A 25,933-nucleotide genomic window follows, 5' to 3' on the forward strand; every position below is an offset into this window, starting at 1 on the left:
ACAGTTCATTTTGGGTTTTCCTCTTTTTTCTTTTTCTTTTTGTAATTTGAGACAGGGTCTCACTCCGTCACCAGTGGCATGATCATGGCTCACTGCATCCTTGACCTCCCGGGATCAAGCGATGCTCCCACCTTAGCCTCCCAAGTAGCTGGGACCACAGGTGCGTGCCACCATGCACAGCTAGTTTTTTGATTTTTTTTTTTTAGAGATGGAGTCTCACTTGCCCAGGCTGGTCTGGAACTCCTGGCCTCAAGTGATTTCCCCTCTGCATTGGCCCCCCAAAGTGCTTGGATTACAGGTGTGAGCCACTGCACCAGACCCTTTTGAGTCTTCTTTCTTCTAGACTAAGCACCCCAGGTTTCCACCATTGGATGTGCTGGGGTGTTGCCCCATTACTGTGTTTACCCTGACCCCTGTCACTGTGGTCTCTTTCCTCCAAATGAACTCAGGGTTTGAATCCTGACTCGTCCATCTCCCTTCTTGAAGAACAGTTCTGGGACTGAACGTGGTTCTCCAGATGCTATCTGAGCGGTGCAGAGACACAGGGTTTTGATTGCTCCTGTTCTGGACACTGTTTTTCTGTCAATGGGACCTAAAATTGTCCCATTTTGATTTTTTAAAAAAATGATTGATTTTTTACAATCATTTCACTGTGCTGTTCACCTATATTCTAGTGGGGGGCTGCCTAACACTGTCAATCTTTTTCACTGCATGTCAGTTCTCTTCCATCTTACGCCTGTGCAATGAAGAAAAAAAATCTAAATAAGAATATTGTTCATGCAACTTGATTGAATTAAATTTTGCTGCTTTGGCCCTTGTCCCAGATTTATTCTGAATTCTATTCTGTCCTTTAGTATTTTAATTATATTTTCAACTTAGAGTAATCAACAATTTTGATAAATAGATCTCCATTTAAGCTGCTGATAACGAGTTGAATAGCAGAAGGCCAGAGACTAAACCCTTTAGTCCACCACAGGGTGATTTATTCAGGCTAACGTGGATCTGCTCACTTGTGCTATCTAGGACACTGGCAGCAAATTTATTACTAGTTACTTGCTCCTCCTATTGGAAAACCATGAAAAATAATACATTTATCTATCAGGGGGCATGTATTTTTCGTATTTGTCATGTTTTGCTCATAGATCACTAACACGTATCAGTTTTGAAAGTGCTGTCATTCCTCTGGGTTTTATTTATCTGGCCCTACAGACTTGAACTTGTTTTAAAAACCCAGATGCACTTTTGTTGTTTCATTTATCTCATTCTCTAATTTCTGCAGAAATGTTTGTTTTACTCTGTACAATTTGAGAATTGTTCTTTTTTCTTCTTCTTTTTTTTTTTTTTTAATGAGACAAGGTCTAGCTCTATTGCCCAGGCTGGAGTGCTGTGGCATGATCTTGGCTCACTGCAACCTCTGCCTCCTGGGCTCAAGCCATCCTCCCACCTCAGCCTCCTGAGCAGCTGGGACTATAGGCACACACCACCATGCCCGGCTAATTTTTGTATTTTTGTTCAGATGGAGTTTCACCACATTGTCGAGGCTAGTATCGAACTCCTGAGCTCAAGCAATCTGCCTGCCTTGGCCTCCCCAAGTGCTGGGATTATAGGCGTGAGCCACTGTGCCTGGCCTGAGAATTGTTCTCCTTAGTGGGAAAGGATAAAAACATCTTATTTCCTTGCCTCTGGATTCTTTCTCAAATCCCTTGTCCCTTTTTAGTACTAATTGCCTCTACGGGAAGAGATTCATCTATTTATTCATTACGGGGTTCCTAGATACCAATGTCCCAAGGATAGTAAGATAAAAGACAAAGTCCCTGGTCTTAAGGAGTATATGATATAGCAGGAGAGAAAGTAAAAAAGTGGAATATGAGCAGACCTGCTTTTTAGCATAGGGATTAGATTGATTTGTCAGAGTTCAAACCATGGCAGGGTTGCCCTGGTTGGTTGTGAAGGTTGTGCACTGCATATTCTAGAGGGTGCCATTCATAGAGAAAATGATCTATACAGCTGTATGCAGTATACAGCTACCTATTAGCTCTATATCCTTGCTTAAATTACTTAATACCATTAAGATATTTCTTCCAACTCTGTAGAATGGGGGAAATAATACTAGTACCTATTTCACAGGGTTGTGATGAAACTAAAATAAACACTCCCTCTAAATCATATATCCCAGTGCTTGGCATGGATTAAGTGTTTGATAAATGTTATTAACACAGGGTGGTCATGCTGGAGCATGCACTGTGGGTGTGGAAGCACAGGGAGGGCTTAGTATTTGTTCCTAGGGCTGCTGCAGCAAATTACCACAAACTTGGTGGCTTAAACACACGTATTCTCTTCTAGTTACGGAGGCCAGAAGTCCAAACTCAGTTTCACTGGGCAGAAGCTGGGGGGTCAGCAGGGCCTGGCCTCCTCCAGAGGCTCTAGGAGAGAATCCATTCCTTTCCTCTTCCAGTTTCTGGTACCTGCCAGCATTTCTTGGCCTGTGGCCCTATCACTCTGGTCTCTGCCTTTGTGGTCACATTGCTTCTCCTCTTCTGTGTGCAGTCACATCTCCCTCTGCCTTCCTCTTACAAGGATACATGTGATTGCATTTAGGACTCATCCTGAAAATTCACAACAGTCTCCTTACCTCAACTTAACTTCATCCTGAACTTAAGTCTGCATAGTCCCTTTGGCATATGAAGTAACATTTACAAGTTCCAGGGATTAGGATCTGGATATCTCTGGGGACAATTATTTAGCTACCATTGGCTGCCTAACCTAGTTTGGAATAGGGAGGAAGGGAAAGTCAGAGACACCTTCCTGAAAGAGTTGATGGCTGAACCCAGGTGTGAAGGTGGCTGGGAGTTCCCTGGCAGAGAACTGGGGATGAACATCCCACGTGGGAAACATTCAGCGTGGACAGAGTGATGGTAGATGAGTCACAGAAACTCAGACCTGCTAAGGCAGTAGGATATTGTCAATATGCAATTTCTCAATAGTTTTCACGGACATAGCTGACATAGCATCAAATTTTTATTCTTTAATTTCCTCTTTTAAACACAGAATTTTTTAAATGTACATTTAAAGTTTGGAATTTCCTTGGAATTTTGCTCCAAGGAAACCTTTGAGCAAGTGTCTCTGTCCTCTGCCATGTTTTCTGCAAACTAAGTCTATCTTCCAATATGGTGTCTCCTCTCTTTCTTGGTACCTGTGAGGGTAAGGGCTACCTGGACATAGTGGAGCCGTTGCAAACATAGCCTACTGAATGTGGCCCACAGACATGCTCTGTTCAGTCCTCCAGTCTTTTCTAAAAATTACAATCAGTTGAACACTTTAAAAAGTGGGAAAATTCATATGAAAAGTCTAAATTTCTAACATCTTCTGTGAAATGAGACAATGTGTCTCAATATGTTCTTGCTGCGGCTAAAACACGAACATTAAAGTTTGAGAGATTCCCTCAGTTTCTGGGGCCAAGACCCCATAGCCTCTGAGCTGGTACTGTGGCTTTTTTCTTAGTGGAGAGAAATAAAAACAGTGGGGAAATGAAAGTCCAAGTGGCCCTGTGAAGGGGCTCATGCTTGTAATCCTAGCACCTTGGGGGGCTTAGGTAGGAGGATTGCTTGAGCCCAGGAGTTAAAGACCAGCCTGGGCAACGTGGTGAAACCCCATCTCTCCAAAAAATACAAAAATTAGCCAGGCATGGTGGTGCACACCTGTGGTCCCAGCTACTGGTGAGCCTGAGGCAGGAGGATCGCTTGAGCTCTGGGACATCGAGGCTGCGGTGAGCCATGATCGTGCTGCTACACTCCAGCCTGGGTGACAGAGTGAGACTGCCTCAAAATAACAAAGCAAAACAAAAAAGAAGGCCAGAGTGGGTCACGCTCTCATCCAAGCTGGCGTTACTCATCACCTTACCTGCTGCCCTCTAGTCTGGGCTTCTGAGATTGAGATGCCTGATTGACACGTGCAGCCTCTTTTCATTTTTCCCATTCCTACTCAAAAACAAACAGCTGTAAGACAGAAAAACTGACCCCCAACAACACTCTTTACAACGGCCTGTCTCCTGGGAAAGACGTTCTCTTCGGTCAGTTGGTGGGGAGAGCACAGAGCAGCAGCGGAGAGAGAGCCGGCCTTGCCCCCTGGGGGCTGCAGGCAGGATGGGCCAGTGCCCTCACATATGCTTAGTAAAAAACCCAAACTGAATCAAAACTTACTGCTTCAACATTCTAGCATATTCCTTTCCTATCTTTCATTTAGATCTAGGAAGTGGGACTGCATTGGAATTCTGTTTTATAGTCCCTGTTTTACAGCTAGCAATATATTGTGAGCATCTGCATGTTTCATTCACTATTATCCTGTGTTACCATTTAAAAAAATATTTCTTTTATTGAAGTGAAATTCTCATATTAAAAATAACTTTTTTTTTTTTTTTTGAGACGGAGTTTTGCTCTTGTTGCCCAGGCTGGAGTGCAATGGTGCCATCTCGGCTCACTGCAACCTCTGCCTCCTGGGTTCAAGTGATTCTCTTGTCTCAGCCTCCCAAGTAGCTGGGATTACAGGTGCATGCCACCATGCCTGGCTAATTTTTGTGTTTTTAGTAGAGATGGGGTTTCATCATATTGGTTAGGCTGGTCTCGAACTCCTGAGCTCAGGTGATTTACCCGCCTCAGTCTCCCAAAGTGTTGGGATTACAGGTGTGAGCCACTGCACCCGGCCAAAAATAACCTTTTAAGACACCAATTCAGTGGTTTTAGTGTATTCCCAATGTTCTGGAACCACCACTTCTCTCTTGTTCCAAAACGTTTTCATCACCTCAAAAGAAAACTCCATACCCATTAAGCAGTTGCTCCCCATTTCCTCCTCCCCTAATCTCTGACAATGACCAATCTGTGTTCTCTCCCTGTGGATTTTCTTATGCTGACTGTTTCCTATAGATGGAATCATATGATATGTGACCTTTCCTGTCTGGCTTCTTTCACTTAGCATAATGCTTTCAAGGCTTATGCACATTATGACATGTATCAGCTACTCATTCCTCTTGGGAGTGATATGTAGATCACTTGCATATGTAGATACGTCCCATGATTTGTCTACGCGTTCATCTGTTGATGAGCGTTTGGGCTGTCTACACCTTCTTAGTGTGATTAGCGCTACTATGAACATATGTGCACATGAATTTGAGTACATATACCTACGAGTGGACTTGCTGGGTCATGTGGTAATTCTAGGTTTATCTTTTTGAGGGATCACCAAACTAATCCTCCACAGTGACTGCATCCTTTCACATTCTGTACACTTGCAATGTAAAAAGCTTCCAGTTTCTTTGCATCCTTACCAATGCTTATTAGTTTCCATTAAAAAAATTCTAACCATCCTCTTGGGTGTGAAGTGGTGCTTTGGTGTGGTTTAGTTTACATTTTCCTAATGTATGCCATTTCTGATGGCAGCAGAGCAGTCCCTCTTAGAGATGTCCTGTTAGTTTGCCTAGTCAGTTCTCCATTGGTAAATATTTAGTCTGTCTCACATCTTTTTGTACTTACAAACAATGTAAAATGCAGTACATACCCTCATGTTCTCAGTTGAGAGCCTGGACTCTGGGGTCAGACAGGCGAGCCTTGGGTGTGGTATCTCCACTTACTGTGTAGTCTTGGGCAATTCACTTGACCTCTAAGCCTCAGTTTCTTCACTGATAAAATGGGCATAAATAACATCTGCTTCACAGATGTTTCTTAGGATTAAATACAAACATGTGTAAAACCCTTTACATATGGGTTCATACATAGTAAGCAGTCAGTAAATGCTGGATGTTTTCTCCATCTTGGTTCGTAGCTTAGATTTTTTTTTCTTTCTTTTCTTTTCATTTTTTTTTTTTTTTTTTTTTACTTTGAGAGAGGGTCTCACTTTGTCGCCCAGGCTGGAGTGCAGTGGCGCCAATGTGGCTCACTGCAGCGAGCAATCCTCCTACCTCAGCCCCGTCAAGTAGCTGGCAATTCAAGTGCATGCCACCATGCTTGACTCATTCTTGTACTTTTTGTAGAGACAGGGTTTTGCCTTGTTGCCCAGGCTGGTCCCGAACACCTGGGCTCAAGCAATCTGCCTGCCTCAGCCTCACAAAGAGCTAGGATTACAGGCATGAGCCGCCATGGCCAGCTGATTTCTTTTTTAAATTCTTAGAGGTGATATTGCTGGGTCAGTAGAAGTTATGCACATATTTGAGGGCTTTTGAAAGGACATTGTCCAAAAGTCCTTTCCAGATACTAATTTAACCCCCACCAGCAGTGCATGCCAGTGTTTGTTTTTGGCACCTTCAACACCAGGGATTGTCACAAAAAAATTATTGCTAACATCTCATTGCGGTTTTAAATTTGCATTTCTTTGATTGCTAGTGAGATTAAATATCTTTTGGGCATTTATATATCTCTTTTATGAATTGCCTTTTTAATGTACTATGCCCCAGTTTTTCTATTGAGTTGGTAAACTTGTCAATTTCTATAAGAGCTCTTTATGACTAGGATTTTAATGTAAGTTGTCTGTCATTTTGTTAAACGATAAGTCATTTCTAGTTTGTCACTTACATTTTAATTTCACATGGCTACATGGGATGGTTCACTACTACAGGCTCTATAAATATCAAACTCCTAGTGTTTCTTAGAGAGGATGGACAGATGAGCAAATCACTTACTTTCTCTAGGCCTCAGCTTCCCCATCTGTGAAATGAAGGGTTTGGACTAGAAAATTGCTGTTTATATCCAGATATGAAATTTTATTATTTCATACAAACATCTTGCATGTTCAGTACATAGTGTTGTATCATATGTCATATTTTACACTGATATGTGATGGTAATATTTATAAATGTAATTACTCCCTAAACTACTTTGGTATACCTACAGACCCTTCAGCAGAGGCTCTAAGTAAGTAGTAGCATTTTGTTGTTTTTTAGATAGAAAAAATGTATATCTATTTTACATATAAAATAATAGCTTTCACATGTAAACATAAAAATATGACATATTTTACACATAAATATATATAAAATGTAGCAGTTTACACATAAGTATATAAAAATGTAACATGTTTATATATAAATACATGTAAAAATAACATGTTTTATAAATATAAATATAAAATATAACTTTTATATATAAATATCAATATAAAAATATATAAAATATGACATATTTCATATATAAATATAAATATATACAAGATAACATATTTATGTTTATATAATATATAACTGTAAAATATAACATTTAATGTATAACTATATACAAAAATATATATAAATATATAAAATAACATCCAGGTTACAAAAATTTAAAAATCTCATTATATATATTTTATTGGTGTTGTACTAGATGAGTCATCTGAAGTCTCTTCTAGGGAATTTTTACTTTTGCATCACTGAGGCCAGTGGAGTTACAGCTGTTTTTGTTGTTAAACAGGTATTTGATTCAGTTAATGCTACGTATTCTGACTTTAAGAGTCACTTTGCGAAGAGGTTGTCCGCGGAAGTTCCTGTTGCGAGTAGCCCCATTACCACAAGGTGGAGGCAAAGTCAAACTAGGGCTTTGTCCTCTGATTCCTTTGGGGAAGAGCAGTCAACCACCTACCTCCCAGAAGCTTCCGGATCAGTGCTGAAGACAACGCCTGAGAAAGAAACCTGTACTCTAGGTGAGGAGCCCCAAATGCCACAGCCCAGTTACGCAACGTGAATAAAAGATACGTTCCTGAGAGATTCTTTGTCTTGTAGAACTAAGGAGTGCCACATTGAGTCAACTCTTTTCTCTTTTTCTCCCTTTGAATAAGAAATTTCCAAGGTGGGGAGAAATGACACAAAAACAAAGGAAAGGTACTGTATGTGTTTAAAAAAAAACCCCAAAACTTTAGACAAATTAAATTTAACAAAGTTAGTTGTGCAGAGAACCATTGGCCAATGGGCAACCAGAGAACCACTCCGCCATGTGGGGGCGAGCAGCATTTATGGACAGGAATTGGGAGTGAGTAGAAGCCGGCCTGATTGGCTACAGCTCAGTTTGCCTTATTTGCACGTGGTCTGATTAGTTGGCCACCTGTGATTGACTGAAGCTCAGCTTCTGTGATTGGCGGAGACTCAGCTAAGTTAAGCTTTCAGTTAGTTTACATCCCAAGTTAGGTTGCAATTTAAGATGTAGGGACTCATCCTACATCCTCAGGCCAAATTTAGCTTAATTTTAATATGTTTTCGAGACTTGCATTGGTTAGTTGATTGCTTTTGAAAAGACTGTATGTATGAATGTGTATGTATATATGTATATGTATACACACACACATATATATGTGCTTTTGTTTTGCAAAGTATAGAATTTTAATGACTGGTAAGGTTCCTGGTATACAGATTAAGAAAAAATTATGCGTTAGTAATGGGATAATCAGATGTGAAATAGAAGGAAAAGACACAAGCAGGAGAGAATGAGGGGAAGAGAAAGTAAGAGGAAGGAAGCAAGAGAGAGGGATGACGGGATGGATGAGGGGAGAGAGACAAAAAGAGAGAAGAGAGGAGAAGGAGACAGAGGAGGAGGAGGAGGAAGAGGAGAAAGAAAGAAGAAAGAAGAACCTCCAAAAGTAGTAGGGAAAGTGAAGAAAAGGGAAGGAAAGGAGAGTGAGAGACAGTCTATGATGCAGCAGAGATGGGGGAGTGGGCTCCAAACCACCAGTGTGATGGGCAGGATCCATGATCAACCTGCCAGAGCCCCGAAACACAAACTCTCTCTCTGAAATATGTAATTCTCATTTGGGCACAGCCATTTTCATTCCCATCCTTCAGAAGCAAAATTTGTCACCTATCATTAGCTGATGTAATGCCCATTCTCTCTTTTGAGAATCATAGGCAACATAATTCTTTTGACTATCAGCGTATTTATTAAGACAAATGTTAATAGAAGTGCCAGCTCTTTTCAATGACATCAGACACAATGATGCATTGCAGTCTGCCGATTGAAAGGGAGCCCAGATTTTTTTCAAACCAATGAAGTTCCCATGTGACGACAGGCATTAATACTGAAAGTATTTAATAATTGAAAATATTTAATAACCAAGGAGGGAAGCAGTAGGAGATAAGGGGTTGTGAAAAAGGTCATTGTTATGACTATCTTCTAAAAGAAATCTTTTGTATCTCAGTGCAATTGAGGGACAGTTTTGATGCTGATTGTTTTTGGAAGAATTTCTGGCTAAAATTAGGGGCTCCCTTTTTCTTTCGAGGCTCTAAATTAATTTATTGATTTTTAAAAAAAGTATGGCATTGTGTGAGAAATTCAGAAATCAGATATTAACCAAAAGGATTTTACAAGAAAGGCCATTTTATTTTTCTACTTAAGTTAATACTAGGGATTAATCAGATCTATTGGTTTCTCAGTGCTTTGCTAGTGGGGTTTCTTTCTTTTTGTTTTGGAAGAGCAGATACTGAAGATCCTCCCATTCCAAAGGGACATTTACGGAGAGGTTTATTTTCAGTCATGCTCTGTGGACAGAACCTGAGAGGTCCCTTCTTTCTTAGGCTGGTGGACCTGACTTCTTTGTTTATAACTGGGGTGATTGTCAGTACTAGCCTCTGACTGCAACTTTTTCTTTCTCATTTGAAGTTCTCAGAGCTGGCTTTTTCTTCCCTGTACTCTTTTACAAATACCACGAGAAAGCAAGCATGCATAATTTCTCAGGACAAAGAGCAAGATCTAAAACTTTGACCAACATTTCATATTTTTATCCTTCTTCTCCCTAAATGTAATCTATATTGCTTAAATTTTGAATGTCTCAGTACTTGAGGTACTAGGCTCTAGGAACATTAGTGAGAGTTTATCAAGCCCATGGTTGTCCAAATGAAGAAGAGATTGTCACATAGCAAAAGGCCAAGATTTTCCAATGGTCCCTTGGCTCCAGTGATGAACAAGTGATATGGCAGATATTTAGTTTTAGAGAATCACTTGACAGGTTTCCAGTGCAGTTGAAAGTCTGGTAAAGGGCTTTCTCAATCTTGAGAAGAGAATAGGTAGGAATAATATTGATGCAAGAAACACTAACTCTTCTATTACTTTAACTTAGAAAGTATTTCACTGATGCCATCTTAAACTATCTTTAAAACATCTTTCTGCAATAGAAAGGGGGAGAGAGGCAGAGTGATTTGCTCATGATTATGCAGTGAATGTCAATGCTGGCAAAGCAAGCATCCCATAATGCTTTCCTTGCAGGATGACCATAGCTCAGGCAAACCGGATACTCTTTCCACTATCATTTAAAACTATGGAACTTTTTCTATCCATTCTTCAAATGTGCAAATCTGTTTTTTTTTTTCCATACAGAGATAAAGCATTTACACTGCTGCCGCTGCAGATGAAGTCAGGTCTTTAATCTTGGCACCTCTTCCCTGCTCTAGAGACCACTGAGGCAGCTTTCTCATTGAGTGACAACCTTATGAAGTCAGCAGTCTGGATAAAATTCCGTTCTGCTCTCTGCAATGGACTTTGGAGTGATGAGAGCTTGGACTTTCTCACTCTGTCCTACTGTGAAAGATGCCATGGCCAGTCCTACAATCAAATTGATTATCTTGTTTTAAAAACCAAATTCAAAGATAAATGTCTTTCTTGTAGGATCCTGCAAAGAACCACCGAAAACCCCCAGCAAAGGAATTTCTGAAACAAGTAACTCTGCTCTCCATTTTTGCAAGGCACCTCATGCAATGGACAGAGACTGGAGAGAAAATGTTGCCTCAAAAGGGCAGGTAGGTAAAGAGAAAAAAACTGAAGATCCCTTGTCTAGAGAAGCTGAGACAACTTAGTCGCAAATGTAAGGAAAAAGTTGCTTAGCTGCTCTTACCCATCAATGAGAAAATGATGCATTCCTGGTTAAAAAAAAATGAATAATTAAAGGATATGAATAGAGCCACTTTGTAAAAGAAAGAAGATACCCCCCAAATATATGAGAAACTGTTGAATTGGGATTAATTAAAAAAGTGAAAATGAGAATAACCATTTTATCTTTACAAACAGGTAAAAATTAAAAATATAATGAAATTATACTTATTATGGTATGCTTCCTCTTAGCCTAAGGATCTCTTGCTGTCATCATTTCCATCTGTGTGATGATGTGATCTGTCCTTTGGGGTCTCTTAGGAAAAGTTGAATTATTCCTCTATATGATGGTCTTTTAAATATTTACCTTAAGCCTTTCTTGTTGTTTTTTTCTTGGTTAAGTACATTTATTACATTTAGGTATCTCTTATTTATCATAGTTTTAAGATCTTAGGAGTCTGACATAAATCTTTTGGGCACATTAAATATCAATAACATGTTTTTGAATTTATCAAATCCAGTGAAGAATCTTTGAAGGAATCAATGTTTCAGTTCAAAAACTTTAAACTAGAAAAGTCATAAATTCTCAATGTAGGCAAAATTACTTATTCAGTGTATGCCTTTTTTCTGTGCTTGGCTATTTTGCTAGAAGAATAATAAAATATTATAAATATAAATTTTAGTTATCTGAACTCATATGCAGTTGGAAGTCAATGTTTTAGAGCAGGTGTTTTGATGCGTGCTTTATTGTTGGATATGGGTTTGGAGGATAGGGAATGGCCGGGGAGTCCCACTGAGATAATTAGGGGGCACTGGTGGCCTCAAACCTGGACCAGGTTATTAACACTCCTTTCTTTTTCACCCCCTACTGCTGATTGGAGTTTTTGCTATCCCACCCTTTAGGATTTCCCTTTTCCTTCCTCTTATCCTTTCTGGTAACTGGTGGCAGCAAGGTTCGTGGCTCCATCTGTGGGCTCATGATGGTGTTGGCAAGATACTCCTTAGCAATTGTTATACCAGCTGGAACGTCACCCCAGCATCACTGAAGAACCTGGACAGGGGATAATGGAAGCTGCTCTATAATGTTAAGGAGAGCATTTTTTGCCATGATTAGTTAGAAGTCAAATAGCTTAGAGAGTGGTGAAGACACGAAGCGAGATCTTTCCCCTGTAGGGTAAACGTGTGTCTTCATGTGGTCCTCACTGATCATCTGGAGGGTGTTCCACAAGAAGGGCTTGCATAGCCATGGAGACTTTCAGAATTCATCCTCCAGGAGCTCCATATTAAGTTGCTGATTAAAGTGGTAAGTAGATCTAATCTAGGAAAGAGCACCCCTGCACCCACAGAACAGAAGTGCCTGCTAAACCTTGCTGTGATCAGCTTTGTGGTAACTGTGGGATTCTGAAGAAGTGAGTCTGTGAAGAGGTCATTGAACTACTGATGAGCAGGCCATTTTAGGAATATTATTTTATACTAATGGTTCTCAACTTGGGGTGATTTTACTCATCAAGGGTCATTTGGCAATATCTAAAGACATTTGATTGTTACAACTCAGGGGGAGAGCATCTCGTGGGTGAAGGCCTGGGTTACTGCTAAACATCCTACAATGCACAGAACAGCTCCCACAACAATGAATTATCGGCTGCCAAATGCCCATAGTGCCAAGATTGGGAAACCCTGCTTTCCAGTTAGTTGTTCTACCTTGAGTAACTAAAAACCATGATTCATTGACAGCAATGCCAATTATGTGACATAACATCAAGGAAGAAAAACAAAATACCAAAACGTTGCCTGTCAGAGAGACTTCTTTCTGAACTGTGGGGACCCAGAGTGTAAGGAACATGGCTGTGCTTTGGTCAAGGATAGGCTGAGGTAGGATGTTCACATTCTTCATGACTCAGTGAGTCTAGAGCACAGGTGTATAACTCCACTTGTTGTCAGCCATGTAGACACAGCATGGAGAAGCTCACCGCTATAGCTGTAACACCTGCAAAGCCATCACTTGGCTCTAAGCGACTGTTGTCTGTAAAAGGTATAATTGCCCTGTTGACACTGTGCAGGAGCTGGCACCCGGAGAAAGAGAAAGCCAGAGCTGTCCGTCTTTGCAGATGGATGAGGGGAGCCAGAACACAGCTTGGCTTGCTCGTGCCCAGAGAAAGAAAGTGTTAAGCTGCTGACCCTGAAGGCAAGGGAGAGCCAGCCATGCAGCTGTGTGTGGGGGTCACGGAATTAAGGAGCTGAGATAAAGGTGAACAGCGTAGAGAGCTAGTTAAGAAAGCTGTTGATGAGAGCTGCTGCTGAATAAAATCATTCACCTGCCTACGGCCACCCCCCCGAGTGTTCTTTCTGCTCATTCACCCTCTCCCTCCGGACCTCAACATGACCTTTGGCGCAGTTGTAAACCTGACACAGTGTTTGTCATATTTGGGAGAGGAAATATCTTGTTGTGAAGAAGCAAAACAGAATCTTCTCTGTTTTAACCATTTATCAGTATGTTTTTAGGAAATTTTATCAGTTATTTTTCTTTCCACTTATTACTAATTTTCCCAGGGGTTTTTGATTGAAGTTGGATGTAAGAGTGTCAGAAGTGCTCTTTGTATATTGGCCCAAAGGGATAGGACCCAGATTTTTGAGGACATAGAATTTTAGTAAACTTAAGAACTCTGTGAAGGTGTTAACAAAAAGGGACCTTAAGATGGCAGTTCAGTTGTGGCAGGCTTTGGAGATGTCACCAGCCTATGGTGTATAGGCTAAACGGATTTTTAGGCTAGAAGAATAAAAAAAGATTTTATTCTAGCCAAAAAATACCTGCTTTATGGAGTTGTTGAACTCCATAGTCTTTTATCACCAGTGTTCTATGATTTCATGATGATAAAGCTTGGCATTAAAAAAAAGACTCATTATAAATCAAAAGCCCATTGGTGGATATTTTCATTCTTGGAGATCCATATTCTATAGTTCTTGGAAAGTTGCTTGAATTATTTTTAATAATTTTTTGACTATCATTTATTTTTTCTTTATGAAATATTTGGATTGTCTCTCCAATTCTCTTATCTTTTATCTTCTATTTTTCATCTCACTTTTTTTTTTTTTTTAACCTTTTGGGTGATTTCCTCAACTCTGTTCACCAACCTTCCTATAAAACTTTTTATTTTGGCTATCCTACTTTTAATTATGGAGTTGTTGAACTCCACAGAGCAGGAGAAATAATATATGTAAAATGCTCAGCACTGTTCATTACATAGTGTTTAGTTAATAAATAATAGTGATTATTGTGGTGTTGGCTTTTACAATGTGGAATCTTTGAACTCCTTAGTGAATTACCAGTTGTAATTCTGTATTATACATCACATTTTAGTTGTACATATATGTTTCTAAAGAAGTATTCTCCTTATGTGTGCTTATTTTCAGAAATGCCTAAAACAACTCTTTGTAACCCAGAAGGTGGTTCAGCAGGCTAATGGAAAAATGCAGCTCTGTGAGCAATCCCAATGTGTTTGGAAAGGTACAGGGTCAAGACATTGTCCTTCCTTCCTGCCCTCCTCTCTCTGCCTCCTTCATGTCTTCCTAATCTTAAAATATATTATTTTAAATATATTTTATAATATTAAAGATATATGATATAAATATATAATAATAAATAATAACAGACTAAATCAACCTAATTGTAAAATTTGAATAATTCTCATAAACCTCTGTTCTAACTACCCCTACCTCCAAGTCCTATTCTCTATAGGTGACCACCTTTAGCTCTTCCAGCTGTACTCCTGGTATTTACATCTACTTTCTAAATAATATTGGTAAACTGCTATTTCTTGCGATTTTAGACTTGATCATGACTTTTTTGTTTTTGGTGTTGCTCAGGCTGGAGTGCAGTGGTGCGATCTCGGCTCACTGCAACCTTTGCCTCCCAGGTTCAGAGGATTCTCATGCCTCAGCTTCCTGAGTAGCTGGGATTATAGGCATGCACCACCATGCCTGGTTAATTTTTTTTTGTATTTTTAGTAGAGTTGGGGTTCACCATGTTGGCTATGGCTGGTCTCGAACTCCTGGCCACAAGTGATCCTCTTGCCTCAGCCTCCCAAAGTGCTGGGATTACAGGCATAGTAGGTAAGAATTTACTTATCTTTCTGCCTCATTCAGTTTCATCAGTTTCTTGACATGCTTATATCACACTTTAAAAAAGTAAAATTAGAAGTTAATGTTTACATATTACTACACAACTATTATTCACTATCAAGTCAAATAGTATAATTGTGCTTCTTTTCTAGTATAACTTTTGCTGAGTATTAAAAGTTGACTTATTTTTCATTTACTAGTTATCTATGACACTATTAATATTTCCTCTAAATGCTCCAATGTTTTGTTCCGTAGCTGTCAATAACAATTTCCATGTGCTCACTCACTCCAGTTTCTTCTTTTCCTTGATGACCTCCCGCTGAGAGCCTGCTGAACAGGCTGCTTTCTTGGCCAGTTGCACGGTTGTCTTCCAGGACTTTTCATCAATATTAGATCCACTATTTTTGGGCAGCTATGTTATGCTCTTTCTGGGTTTGCTGGTCTGAAAATGTCCTTATTCTTCTTTTATGCTTGATTCATAGTTTGGCTGGCTATAAATTCTAGTTTCACTCAGAATTTTGACAATATTGCTTTATTATTTTCTAGCATCCACTGTTGCTGTTGAGAAGTCCTGTGTTAATTTGACTTCAACTTTGCTTTTTCTCTTTTGATGCTCTTAGAAAAGCCTTTTATCGCCAAATGTTCTAAGATTTCATGATGATAAAGCTTGGCATTGAAAAAAAAGACAACTCATTGTAAATCAAAAGCCCATTGGTGGATATTTTCATTCTTGGAGATCCATATCCTATAGTTCTTGGAAAGTTGCTTGAATTATTTTTTAATATTTTTTTCACTATCGTTTATTTTTTCTTTCTTTATGAAATATTCTGAATTGACTCTCCAATTCTCTTATCTTTCATCTTCTATTTTTCATCTCATTGTTTTTTTTTTTTTTTTAACCTTTTGGGTGATTTCCTCAACTCTATTCACCAGCCTTCCTATGAAACTTTTTATTTTGGCTTTCCTACTTTTAATTTTTTAAAAGCAATTTCTGTACTCTGTTCCTTTTTTTTTTTTTTCTTTACAGCATGCTGTTGGTGCTTCATGGATATACCACCTTCTCCTATATCTCTGACAATATTATTTTGTAGAGTTTTGGAAATACTTCTGTGCTCTCTGCGTTGTTTTCCTTTGCTTTGGTTTTCTCTCCCTCCAACCCCTCATTTACTTTGGCTTCTCTCTTTCAGAGTAAAAACTTTCCCGAAAGCTGTGCATTTTAAAAATAGTACTAGGGTAAAGAGCTTGGTTCTCCTATCCTAGGTTAAAGAGCACCAGGGTAAATTCAGCATAAAGATTTTAGTACAGGCGCGGTGGGTCAAGCCTGCAATCCTAGCACTTTCAGAGGCCGAGGCGGTGGATCACTTGAAGCCAGGAGTTTGAGACCAGCCTGGCCAACATGGTGAGACCCCATCTCTACTAAAACCACAAAAATTAGCTGAGCATAGTGGCTCACACCTGTAATCCTAGCTACTTGGGAGGTTGAGGCAGGAGAATCACTTGAACCCGGAAGGCGGAGGTTGTAGTGAGCCGAAATCACACCACTGCACTCCAGCCTGGGTGACAAAGTGAGACTGTCTTTTTTTTTTTTTAACTCAAAATCTGTTTTTTTTGTTTCATACATCTCCATGGTGCCTGGTGCTATTGAATTAAAAAAATTGTCATTTTTATTTAGCCAGAGAATAAACATCTGGTTTCTTCTGGTATATGCATATATGTGTGTATGTATTTACTTGGTTGGGCAGGGTGTGTGTGTATGTGTGGGAACTTGACAGTCTTTCAACTAACCCACCTCTCAGTCTTCTCTGTGCCTCTGAGCCCTTGTGGGATTTTGCAAGGCAAATCAGCTTGTTTTTCTTCACTGTCTCCCTCTTCACTGTCTCCCCTTGCAGGCACTTGAGGGGTAGTTTCTTATGCTCTTCTTGGTCAGTTATTAATCCTTTATTCACTTTCTAGAAAATTATTGCACTTTCTTGCCCACTGCTATATTCACTCTCATACTGTTTGTTCTTGTGTTTTCACCCCTTTAAAAAGTCATTTGCTGTACTTACGCTGAAAATAGGAGGCGGAGGAAATAAGCTTATATGGCCCTTCCACGGACTTGACTTGACTTACATCTGTCTCTCCCCTTCCCATAGATCACTTTAGTGGCAGCATGAAGAAATGATTTGAACAGGAGGATGTTGGAGGCAAAGACTAACTGAGAGACCCTCTGAATGTTCTATGCAAGACTCTGTTATTGATTCTTTTAAGGAAATTTAAACTATGAAATAGATCCCACGTAAGCCAAGTAATTGCTCGTCAGTGGATCATGGGGCAAATGTTGTCCAGGTGCTGGGTATATAAAGCAATTCTTTATGCCTTGTCCATATCTGATGACTCTGAAACCTTACAGCAGGCAGCCCCTGTAAACTTTCAGGTGTACCTCTTTGCCCAAAGCTGGTAGGAAACTTCAGATGGTGGTGTTGTGAGTGTAACAGGGAAGCTCTGTAGCCATGCAGTGGGGAGATGATTGCCTGTGGCAATTTCTAGAAGGTCCTTGTTCCATGCTACATTTGGAGCTCTCAGTTATTTCTTTCTTTCTTTTTTTTTTTTTTGAGACAGAGTCTTGCTCTATTGCCCAAGCTGGAGTGCAGTGGCGCGATCTCAGTTCACTGCAGCCCTCTGTCTCCTGGGTTCAAGCGATTCTCCTGTCTTAGCTTGGGATTACAGGCACATACCACCATGCCCAGCTAATTTTTTATTTTTAGTAGAGAAGGGGTTTCACCATATTGGCCAGACTGGTCTCCAACTCCTGACCTCAAATGCTCCACCCGCCTCAGCTTTCCAAAGTGCTGAGATTATAGGCATGAGCCACTGTGCTTGGCCTCCCAAAGTCTTTTGACCCTGAGCCCCATGTGTTTTCATTCCTACTTTCTGTTGCCATCATGGAAGTTTTTGTGTTATTCATGAGATTACTGTCATGGTTGGAAAATAATTGTTTGGGAGCCAGAATTCTGTGTGAGAACCCTCTTGAGAGAACTAGTGTGGTTCATTTCATAAATACTGAGGAAACTTGCCTGCTACATTTCCCTCTGGAATAAATTCTGGTAAGCATATCCATGGGGTGCTTTGGCAAGGTCTCAAATATAAATGTGAACAAGGAGACAGAAATCCTCAATGCTAAAGTAGATGTCTGTTTTTATGGCTTGTCCTAATTTTTTTTTTTTTTTTTTGAGACGAAGTCTTGCTCTATCGCCCAGGCTGGAGTGCAGTAGTGTGATCTTGGCTCATGACAACCTCCACCTCCTGGATTGGAGCAATTCTCCTGCCTCAGCCTCCCGAATAGTGGGGATTACAGGCCTGTGCTACCACACTTGGCTAATTTTTGTACTTTTAGTAGAGACGGGGTTTCACCATGTTGCCCAGGCTAGTCTTGAACTCCAGCCACAAGTGATCTGTCCACCCTTGGCCTCCCAAAGTGCTGGGATTACCGGTGTGAACCACTGCACCTGGCATGTCCCAATTTTTTATTAAAAATATGTTTTGGGGCTGGGCGCGGTGGCTCATGCCTATAATCCCGGCACTTTGGGAGGCCAAGGTGGGTGGATCACAAGGTCAGGAGTTCGAGACCAGCCTGGCCAACATAGTGAAACCCCCGTCTCTACTAAAAATACACACAAAAATTAGCCGGGCATGGTGGCGGGTGCCTGTAGTCCCAGCTACTTGGGAGGCTGAGGCAGGAGAATTGCTTGAACCCGGGAGGCGGGGGTTGCAGTGAGCCGAGATTGAGCCACTGTACTCCAGCATGGGTGATAAAGTGAAACTCCTTCTCAAAAAAAGAATTTTTTTTTTTTGGAAATTTTCTTTTAAAAATTATGTAGATAACACATAAATACACACTTTCAACTTCTAAATACAGGGGTGTCCAGTCTTTTGGCTTCCCTGGCCACATTAGAAGAAGGAGGATTGTCTTGGGCCACACATAAAATACACTAACAGTAAAGATAGCTGGTGAGCTAAAAAAAAAAAAAAAAAAAAAATCACAAAAAAATCTCGTAATGTTTTAAAAAAGTTTACAAATTTGTGTTGGGCTGCATTCAAAGCCCTCCTGGGCTGCATGTGCCTTGCGGGCTGCAGATTGGACAAGCTTCTATCTAGAACTTTGTGCATATTTATTCTTCAAGTGTCTGTTTCCCAGCAGTAAAAAGGGGAAAAAATTGAGTTAGATGCATAAAAATAGGGACAAAATTTCAGGCCTTCTAAATGTTCTTTTGGGGGTTTGGGAAAGTATGGTTGGGATGGGAATGTGAACCTTGTCTTTTCCTTAGAATGATATTTTCTTAAAAGCAAAATAAAATGTATGGGGACATGTCGTTCCTCAGCTCTCTCATCTTCTTTTGTCCTAAACAGCAACAAGTTTTTGTTTTTGTAAGGTGCTGAATATTTGACTTAGAATAAAAAATATATGTTCTATGAAGCCAGAGATAATGTACCTATATTATTCTGATATTTTAGGAGTCTCTCTCTCTCTCTCTCTCTCTCTCTATATATATATATACACACACACACACACACACACACACATACACACAAACTGTATTATTTAGGTTTGTTTTAGGTTCACAGCAAAATTAGGCAGAAGGTGCAGGTTCCCTTCTTGTTACCACACATGCACACATGCACAGCCTCCCCCATCATCAACATCTCCCACCAGAGTGGTACATTTGTTACAATCAATGAACCTACATTGGCACATCATTGTCACCCAAAGTCCATAGTTTACATTAGAGTTAATTCTTGATGTTATATATTCTATGGGTTTGACCGATGTATAATGACATGTATCACTGTTACAATATACAGAATAGCTTCATTTTCCTAAAAATGCTCACTACTTTGTCTATTCATCCGTCTCGCCCCTTCCCATAGAAACCTTTTTGCTGTATCTATAGTTTTTCATTTTCCAGAATGTCATATAGTTGGAATCATACAATATATAGTTTTTTCAGATTGTCTTCTTTCACTTAGTAATGTGTATTTAAGGTTTCTTCATGTCTTATTTTTTATTTTTTTTAGAGACAGAGCCTCACTCTGTCACCCAGGCCGATGTGCAGTGGTGCAGCCATGGTAGCACTGGCCTCCTGGCTCAAGCGATCCTCCCCCTTAAGCCTCCCAAGTAGCTGGGACTACAGGTATGGGCCAGCAAGCCCGGCTAATTTCTGTATTTTTTGTAGAGACTGGGTTTCGCCATGTTGCCCAGGTAGGTCTCAAACTCCTGGGCTCAGGCAATCTGCCTGCCTCAGCTCCTAAAGTGCTGGGATTGCAGGCGTGAGACACCGTGCCCAGCTCCAGGAGTTTTTTTGTTCATTCTTTGGGTATTGATTTTTTTTTTTAAAAACATTGGTGATACTTTATCAGCAAGCCTAAGTATTTTTAGTAATGTTGCAGTTTTGCCCTCAGCTACAGGTTTTCATAGCTAACACGGAAGCAGGAATTTATGAGTAACAATTTGGTTTCTTGGTGTAGCATTGTGAAGCTCTCATGCTTTTATCAGAAGCCATCTGGTCATAGACACCACAAGTCACCTAGGTAGGTGGTCTTGTTTTCTTTTGATTTTATAATTCTCAGTTTGATCACAAGCTGAGTGGTTGGAGATGAAAAGACAGTGGCTTGTGGTTTGAACTTAGTATGGTCTTTTGATGAGAACTGAACAAAAGATAGAATACTGACCTTAGATAGTCATGGGTAAAATTAACCAAAAGCAGTTAAGTCTGTGTGCTCTGATACTGAAATATTGAGAGAAAGAGCTAAAATCAATGAATCAGTAAATATTTATTGATGAAGTCTCAGAGTAGGGCATGGGTGTACCAGGTAAGTCTTGATGTGGAAAAGCAAAATTCACTTTGGTTTTAAAATCCCAAATAACAGAAGAAATATTCAAAGCATGATGTAGTATCTCTGTGTACTCCCCACAAGATCTGTCTTCTTCATTCAGTGTATACATACATAAGAATAGACCATCATTAGTACAATTCTTTCTAATACAGTAACATAAAATGTATATTTCCCACACCATGCCAACATTAACAATACTCATCGCTGAATATGAAAGTTGCACTAGGAAAAGTCAAGTATATTAGCCATATTTGGATGTTACACTATTTGGATATGAGGCTTTTTATTAGAATGTGCTGTATGCATGTGCTTTTTATTAGAAAGTGTTGTTGAAAAAATTTTTAATATTCTTGTTTAAATTAATACTGAAGTACTCTTCATTTCCTTCCTTCCCTGGCTCTTTGTACTGTAGTTTTATCATGATGACTACTTATTTTCTACTTAATTAAGCTTTTCCACTTAATGTTATTTCTTAACACCCACAATAACAAATATTATATTTTCAGGATCATAGAGCTGTGTAGAAGTGTTTGTTTCTTGTAGGCTGCAAAGATGGAGTCAGAGATGAGTCCTTCCATCTTAAAAGGTCCAGTGATATAAACGATTCCATACTCCAGCCAGAGGTGAAGATTCATCTTACTGGTCTTCGAAATGACTACTGTAAGTTATCATTTAGATTGGGAATTGAAAACTTGAAATGACAAAATGCATCCTGTGCTTGGTATAAACATGAAATTTGATTAAACCAGATGGCCTTTATGCCTCATATCCAAATAGTGTAACATCCAAATATGGCTAATATACTTGACTTTTCCTGGTGCAACTTTCATATTCAGGGATGGGTATTGTTAATGTTGGCATGGTGTGGGAAATATACATTTTATGTTACTATATTAGAAAGAATTGTACTAATGATGGTCTATTCTTATGTATGTATTTTAAATATGGGTAAATTGAATCAGTCAAACAACTGCATTGGGTCTACTTGTTATATGCCCAGCTTGTAATCTAGTTTGGAGGACAGGACTAACTGACACAGAACTGATACCATATGCCGAGGTAGGTTATAAATAATAAATCATGGGATATGAGGAGTTATAAAGACTAGAAAGAGCTTAGTGAGCTTCGGTGTTGTCTAGAAAGATGTTGTGGAGATATTTATACTTAAGCTGGATCTTGAAAGATTGTTAGAACTTGGAAAGGTATAGAGGAGAAGGACCATTTTTGGTATTGTTAACAGCATGAAGAAGGCAGGATGTTGGTAATTAATGATATTTAATGGCAATGAAGAAGATACATTGGGGACTGGTGAATAGGTGGGTACAGATTATGGAGAAAAATTTAGAAATTTAGATTTGTTTTGGGAGTTGTTGACTAAGAGAAACATCAAAGGAAAATTCATGGCAGAGTATGCAGAATGCACTTAGTAGGAAAGAGCTGCCAAAGAGTGAAGGCTTGTTTTTCCTCCATGAAGAAAAGAAATGGGATGAGAAATGAATTCATGATTATTCCAAGTTTTTGAAGCAGGAGAAGGGTGGTGTCACTGAGAAGACAGATTGGCAGAGGAGGTGATTTGGAGAGGAAAGACTATGCTTGAATATTATATTAAAGGAGACAATGAGACATAGAAGAAGCTTGGCGGATTATTTGAAACGAATGCTGATAGTTGAAAGAGGATGGACTAGCCTGTAGGTCAGATGATTGTGATTGAAGCCAGGAGCCAGTGTAAGCTCCCTAGGTGAGGGAGAGAGGAGCAGAGGGAAGGGGCCTGGGCTCCATGGAATATCTACAAAGAGGCATGAGCTGGAAAAAGCAAAATCCCTAAAGGGAACAGTTCTGTATTTTCCTATTCTTTCTGCTCCTTCTCCAAAAGAATTTATTGTCATGACCAACTAAGAAGGATGCATTTTCAAAAAATGTTAAAAAACTGTTACACTCATATTAAAGAGAAATGACTTTTGTTCCCATTTTTCCTTTAAGCCACAGCCCTTTTTCTTTCTTTCTTTTCCTTTTTTTTTTGAAACAGAGTCTTGCTGTGTCACGCAGGCTGGAGTGCAGTGGCTCACTGCAGCCTCCGCCTCCTGGGTTTAAGCGATTCTCATGCCTCAGCCTCTTGAGTAGCTGGGCGTGTAGCTACAGGCATTTGCCACCATGCCCGGCTAATTTTTGTATTTTTAGGAGAGACGGGCTTCATCATATTGGCCAGGCTGGTCTCGAACTCCTGACCTCAAGTGATCCGCCTGCCTTGGCCTCCCAAAGTGCTGGGATTACAGACGTGAGCCACCATACCCAGCTGCACAGCCCTCTTTCTTTCCTCCCTTTGACAGTAAAACTTTCAAAACATCTTTATACTTACAATTTTCCATTTCTCTCCCCATATTGTCTCAAATCTGCTCTAGTCAAGTTTTAAGTCTCATCATTCAATTGAAACTACTCTTCCAAACATTACCAAAGAACTCCTCGTTGTTAAATCCAAAAGTTACTTCTTAGACTTCATACTGAACCCTAACAACTATATTTGAGACAGGTGATCAATCCCTCCTTCTTGATATCCCACTCTTTTGGGTTTTGTCCAAGATTGTCTTTTTGTTCACTCTTTCTCATCCTTTTTTACTGATTTGTGTTTCTCTTCCATTTCCCTGGCCTCTAAATGTTGGAGTACCCAAGGCCTATTCCTTGGACATCTTTTCTTTTTTTACTTCGGTTCTATTTAATTGATCTTAGCTTTTTGGCTCTATCTCTTTGTATTGTATTTTGTCGTCATTGTTCTAGGGATTACAATGTGATTTAAACTTTCTTAGTCTACATAGAGTTACTATTGTACACTTCACACAATACATAAACATCCTGCAATCATGTAGGTCTCTCAAACTCCCCAATGCTTTTTAGGTTACTGTAGTTGTCATGTGTGTTTGTTTGTTTGTTATTGTTTTTTGAGGGAGGATCTCACTCTGTCACCCAAGCTGGAGTGCAGTGGCTCAGGCTGGAGACTGTAGAGGCTTACTGTAGCCTCTACCTCCTGGGCTCAAGTGATCCTCCTGCCTTAGCCTCCCAAGTAGCTGGGACCACAGGCACATACCACCTTGTCCGGGTAATTTTTTGATTTTTTGTAGAGATGGGGTCTTACTTTGTTGCCCAGGCTGGTCTTGAACTCCTTGGGCTCAAGTGATCCTTCCACCTTGGCCTCTCGAAGTGCTGGGATTACAGGTGTGAGCCACTGTGTCTGGCCTGTCATGCATTTTGTATTTACATACACTGAAAACCGTCCAATTGTAAGCATTTTAAAATTGAAAAAATATTTAAATAGCTTAAGAGGAAAAAATGGCTCCTATGTTTACCCAAATATTTACCAATTTCAGTGTTCTCCTTCATTTCTGAAGATCCAGGTTTCTCTTTCATATAATGCCCCTTTCGCCTGAAGAGCTTCCTTTAGCGGTTCTTGCAGATTAGGTCTGTTGGCACAGACTTCTGTTAGATTTTCCATCTTCCAGTTTATGAGGTTTTTGCTGGATATAGAATTCTGAGTTGAAAGATTCATCACCACTCCCTACCCCCAGCATTTAAAAGATGTTGTTCCATTGACTGTGGCCTCCATGGTGTCTGGTGAGAACCCCATGGTCATCTGAAATCTTGTTATCCTGCTTCTAAGACCTGACTCTACTTACACATGTTAGATTTTTGGATATTATTCTACAATTCCCTGAGGCTTCATTCTTTAACAAATTTTTTCTCCCCATTCTTTAGGTTGAATACTTTCTGTTATCTATATTCAAGTTTACTCTTTCCTCTATCACGTCTATCCTACTATTCAGCATATCCAAGGAATTTTTCAGATATTATATTTTTCCATTTTAAAGTTTGTATTTTATGGTTTTTGTATATTTGATTTCCATTTTAGAGCTTTGTTTTATGATTTCTATTTTCTTTACTTAGAAAATACTTTTGGGTTTTCTGTTTATCTGCTAAAGCTTCATATAAAACTTCATATGACTTTCCATTCATTTCATGTGTGGTTTTCTTCACTTCATGGAGAATATAATGGCTGCTTTAAAGTCTTTGTTTCATAATTTTTATACCTAGGTCACCTTGGAGTTTTCATTTATTGGTTATGTTTTGCCTTTACATTTATCCAGTAATTTTGAATTTTGTCTGGATATTGTGGATGTTATGTTATAGTCATTGGATCCTGTGGAGAATGTTGATGTTTTCTTCTGGTTGATGTTTTTGTTCTAGTTAGGTTCATATTTTAAGTTTTGTCTTGCCATTTGTGGGTGGTGTTTCAAATCTTAGATCAGTTTCTTTAACTTTGACCATGCTGGTTTGGGTCTGTATCTCATACATGTGGATCAGAGCCTAGACTGAGACTTGTATGGAGGTTTCAAATCTCAGTTCGTTTCTTAAAGCCTTTGCTAAGCTAATTTGAGTCTTTTCTGCGTGTAAATGATTTAGGAGTAAGGCTGAGATGTGTGTGAATTAATATACTCACACTCAGAGGATCTCTTTCTTTTGGCTTTCTCATGTCTAGGACTTTCCCCTCATACTAGTATCAGTTCTATGCCTCAGGCTCTATTTCCATGGTTTCTCTGACCAGAAAGATGGTGTCCTTTTTATCAGAGTCTTCACTGGCACTCTATGACTGGGGCCTGTCCTGGGGCAAATGTGTGAAAGAAGAAAAGTGGGAAACTCACCTCCGGCCAGGTTGCCTCTCCAAAGTTTGACTCCCTTACTTAGTTTACTGCTTTTTCTTACTTTCCAGGGTCTCCAGGTGTTTGTTTTTTATACTTCATTCAGAGTTTAGATTTATCACGGGGAGGGAATGTATTGTAGAGGTTTAAACTACTGTAGGGAAACTGGTGTGCTACTTAGTTTTATACTGATACGTGTCAGTCAGGAGTTTCTGACTGATAAGAAATAAGATAGGGTATATTTTAATAAATTGTCATACAAATATGTTTTCTCTTAGCAGTCAAAGGTTTCATATTAGTGTAAGCTATAGAATACTGTTGAGAACATGTAGGTATCATACGTGAACCATCGCCTCTTCTAGCTGGGTGGTATTTTTGGTTAGAAATGATGGTGGCATCTCCCTTATAGATATCCTAGGTCCAAGGGTGTCTCCATAAGCATTA

The 25,933-nt window shown here is 39.6% G+C and overlaps 1 protein-coding gene across 3 annotated transcripts in view; it reads left to right on the forward strand.

Moving 5' to 3' along the window:
- Window positions 1-25,933, forward strand: part of CDC20B (cell division cycle 20B) — a 54,243-nt gene that overhangs the window by 13,441 nt on the left and 14,869 nt on the right. For all 3 annotated transcript variants that reach the window (XM_011996761.1, XM_011996762.1, XM_011996763.1), the window contains exons 2-5: window positions 7,434-7,662; window positions 10,611-10,741; window positions 14,223-14,316; window positions 21,348-21,464. In XM_011996761.1, coding sequence (XP_011852151.1) covers window positions 7,434-7,662; window positions 10,611-10,741; window positions 14,223-14,316; window positions 21,348-21,464 — 571 coding nt within the window. The remainder of the gene's footprint in view (window positions 1-7,433; window positions 7,663-10,610; window positions 10,742-14,222; window positions 14,317-21,347; window positions 21,465-25,933) is intronic.

The sequence above is a fragment of the Mandrillus leucophaeus genome, unplaced genomic scaffold (genome assembly GCF_000951045.1).
Source record: "Mandrillus leucophaeus isolate KB7577 unplaced genomic scaffold, Mleu.le_1.0 Scaffold523, whole genome shotgun sequence".
In the NCBI taxonomy this organism is placed as follows: domain Eukaryota; kingdom Metazoa; phylum Chordata; class Mammalia; order Primates; family Cercopithecidae; genus Mandrillus; species Mandrillus leucophaeus.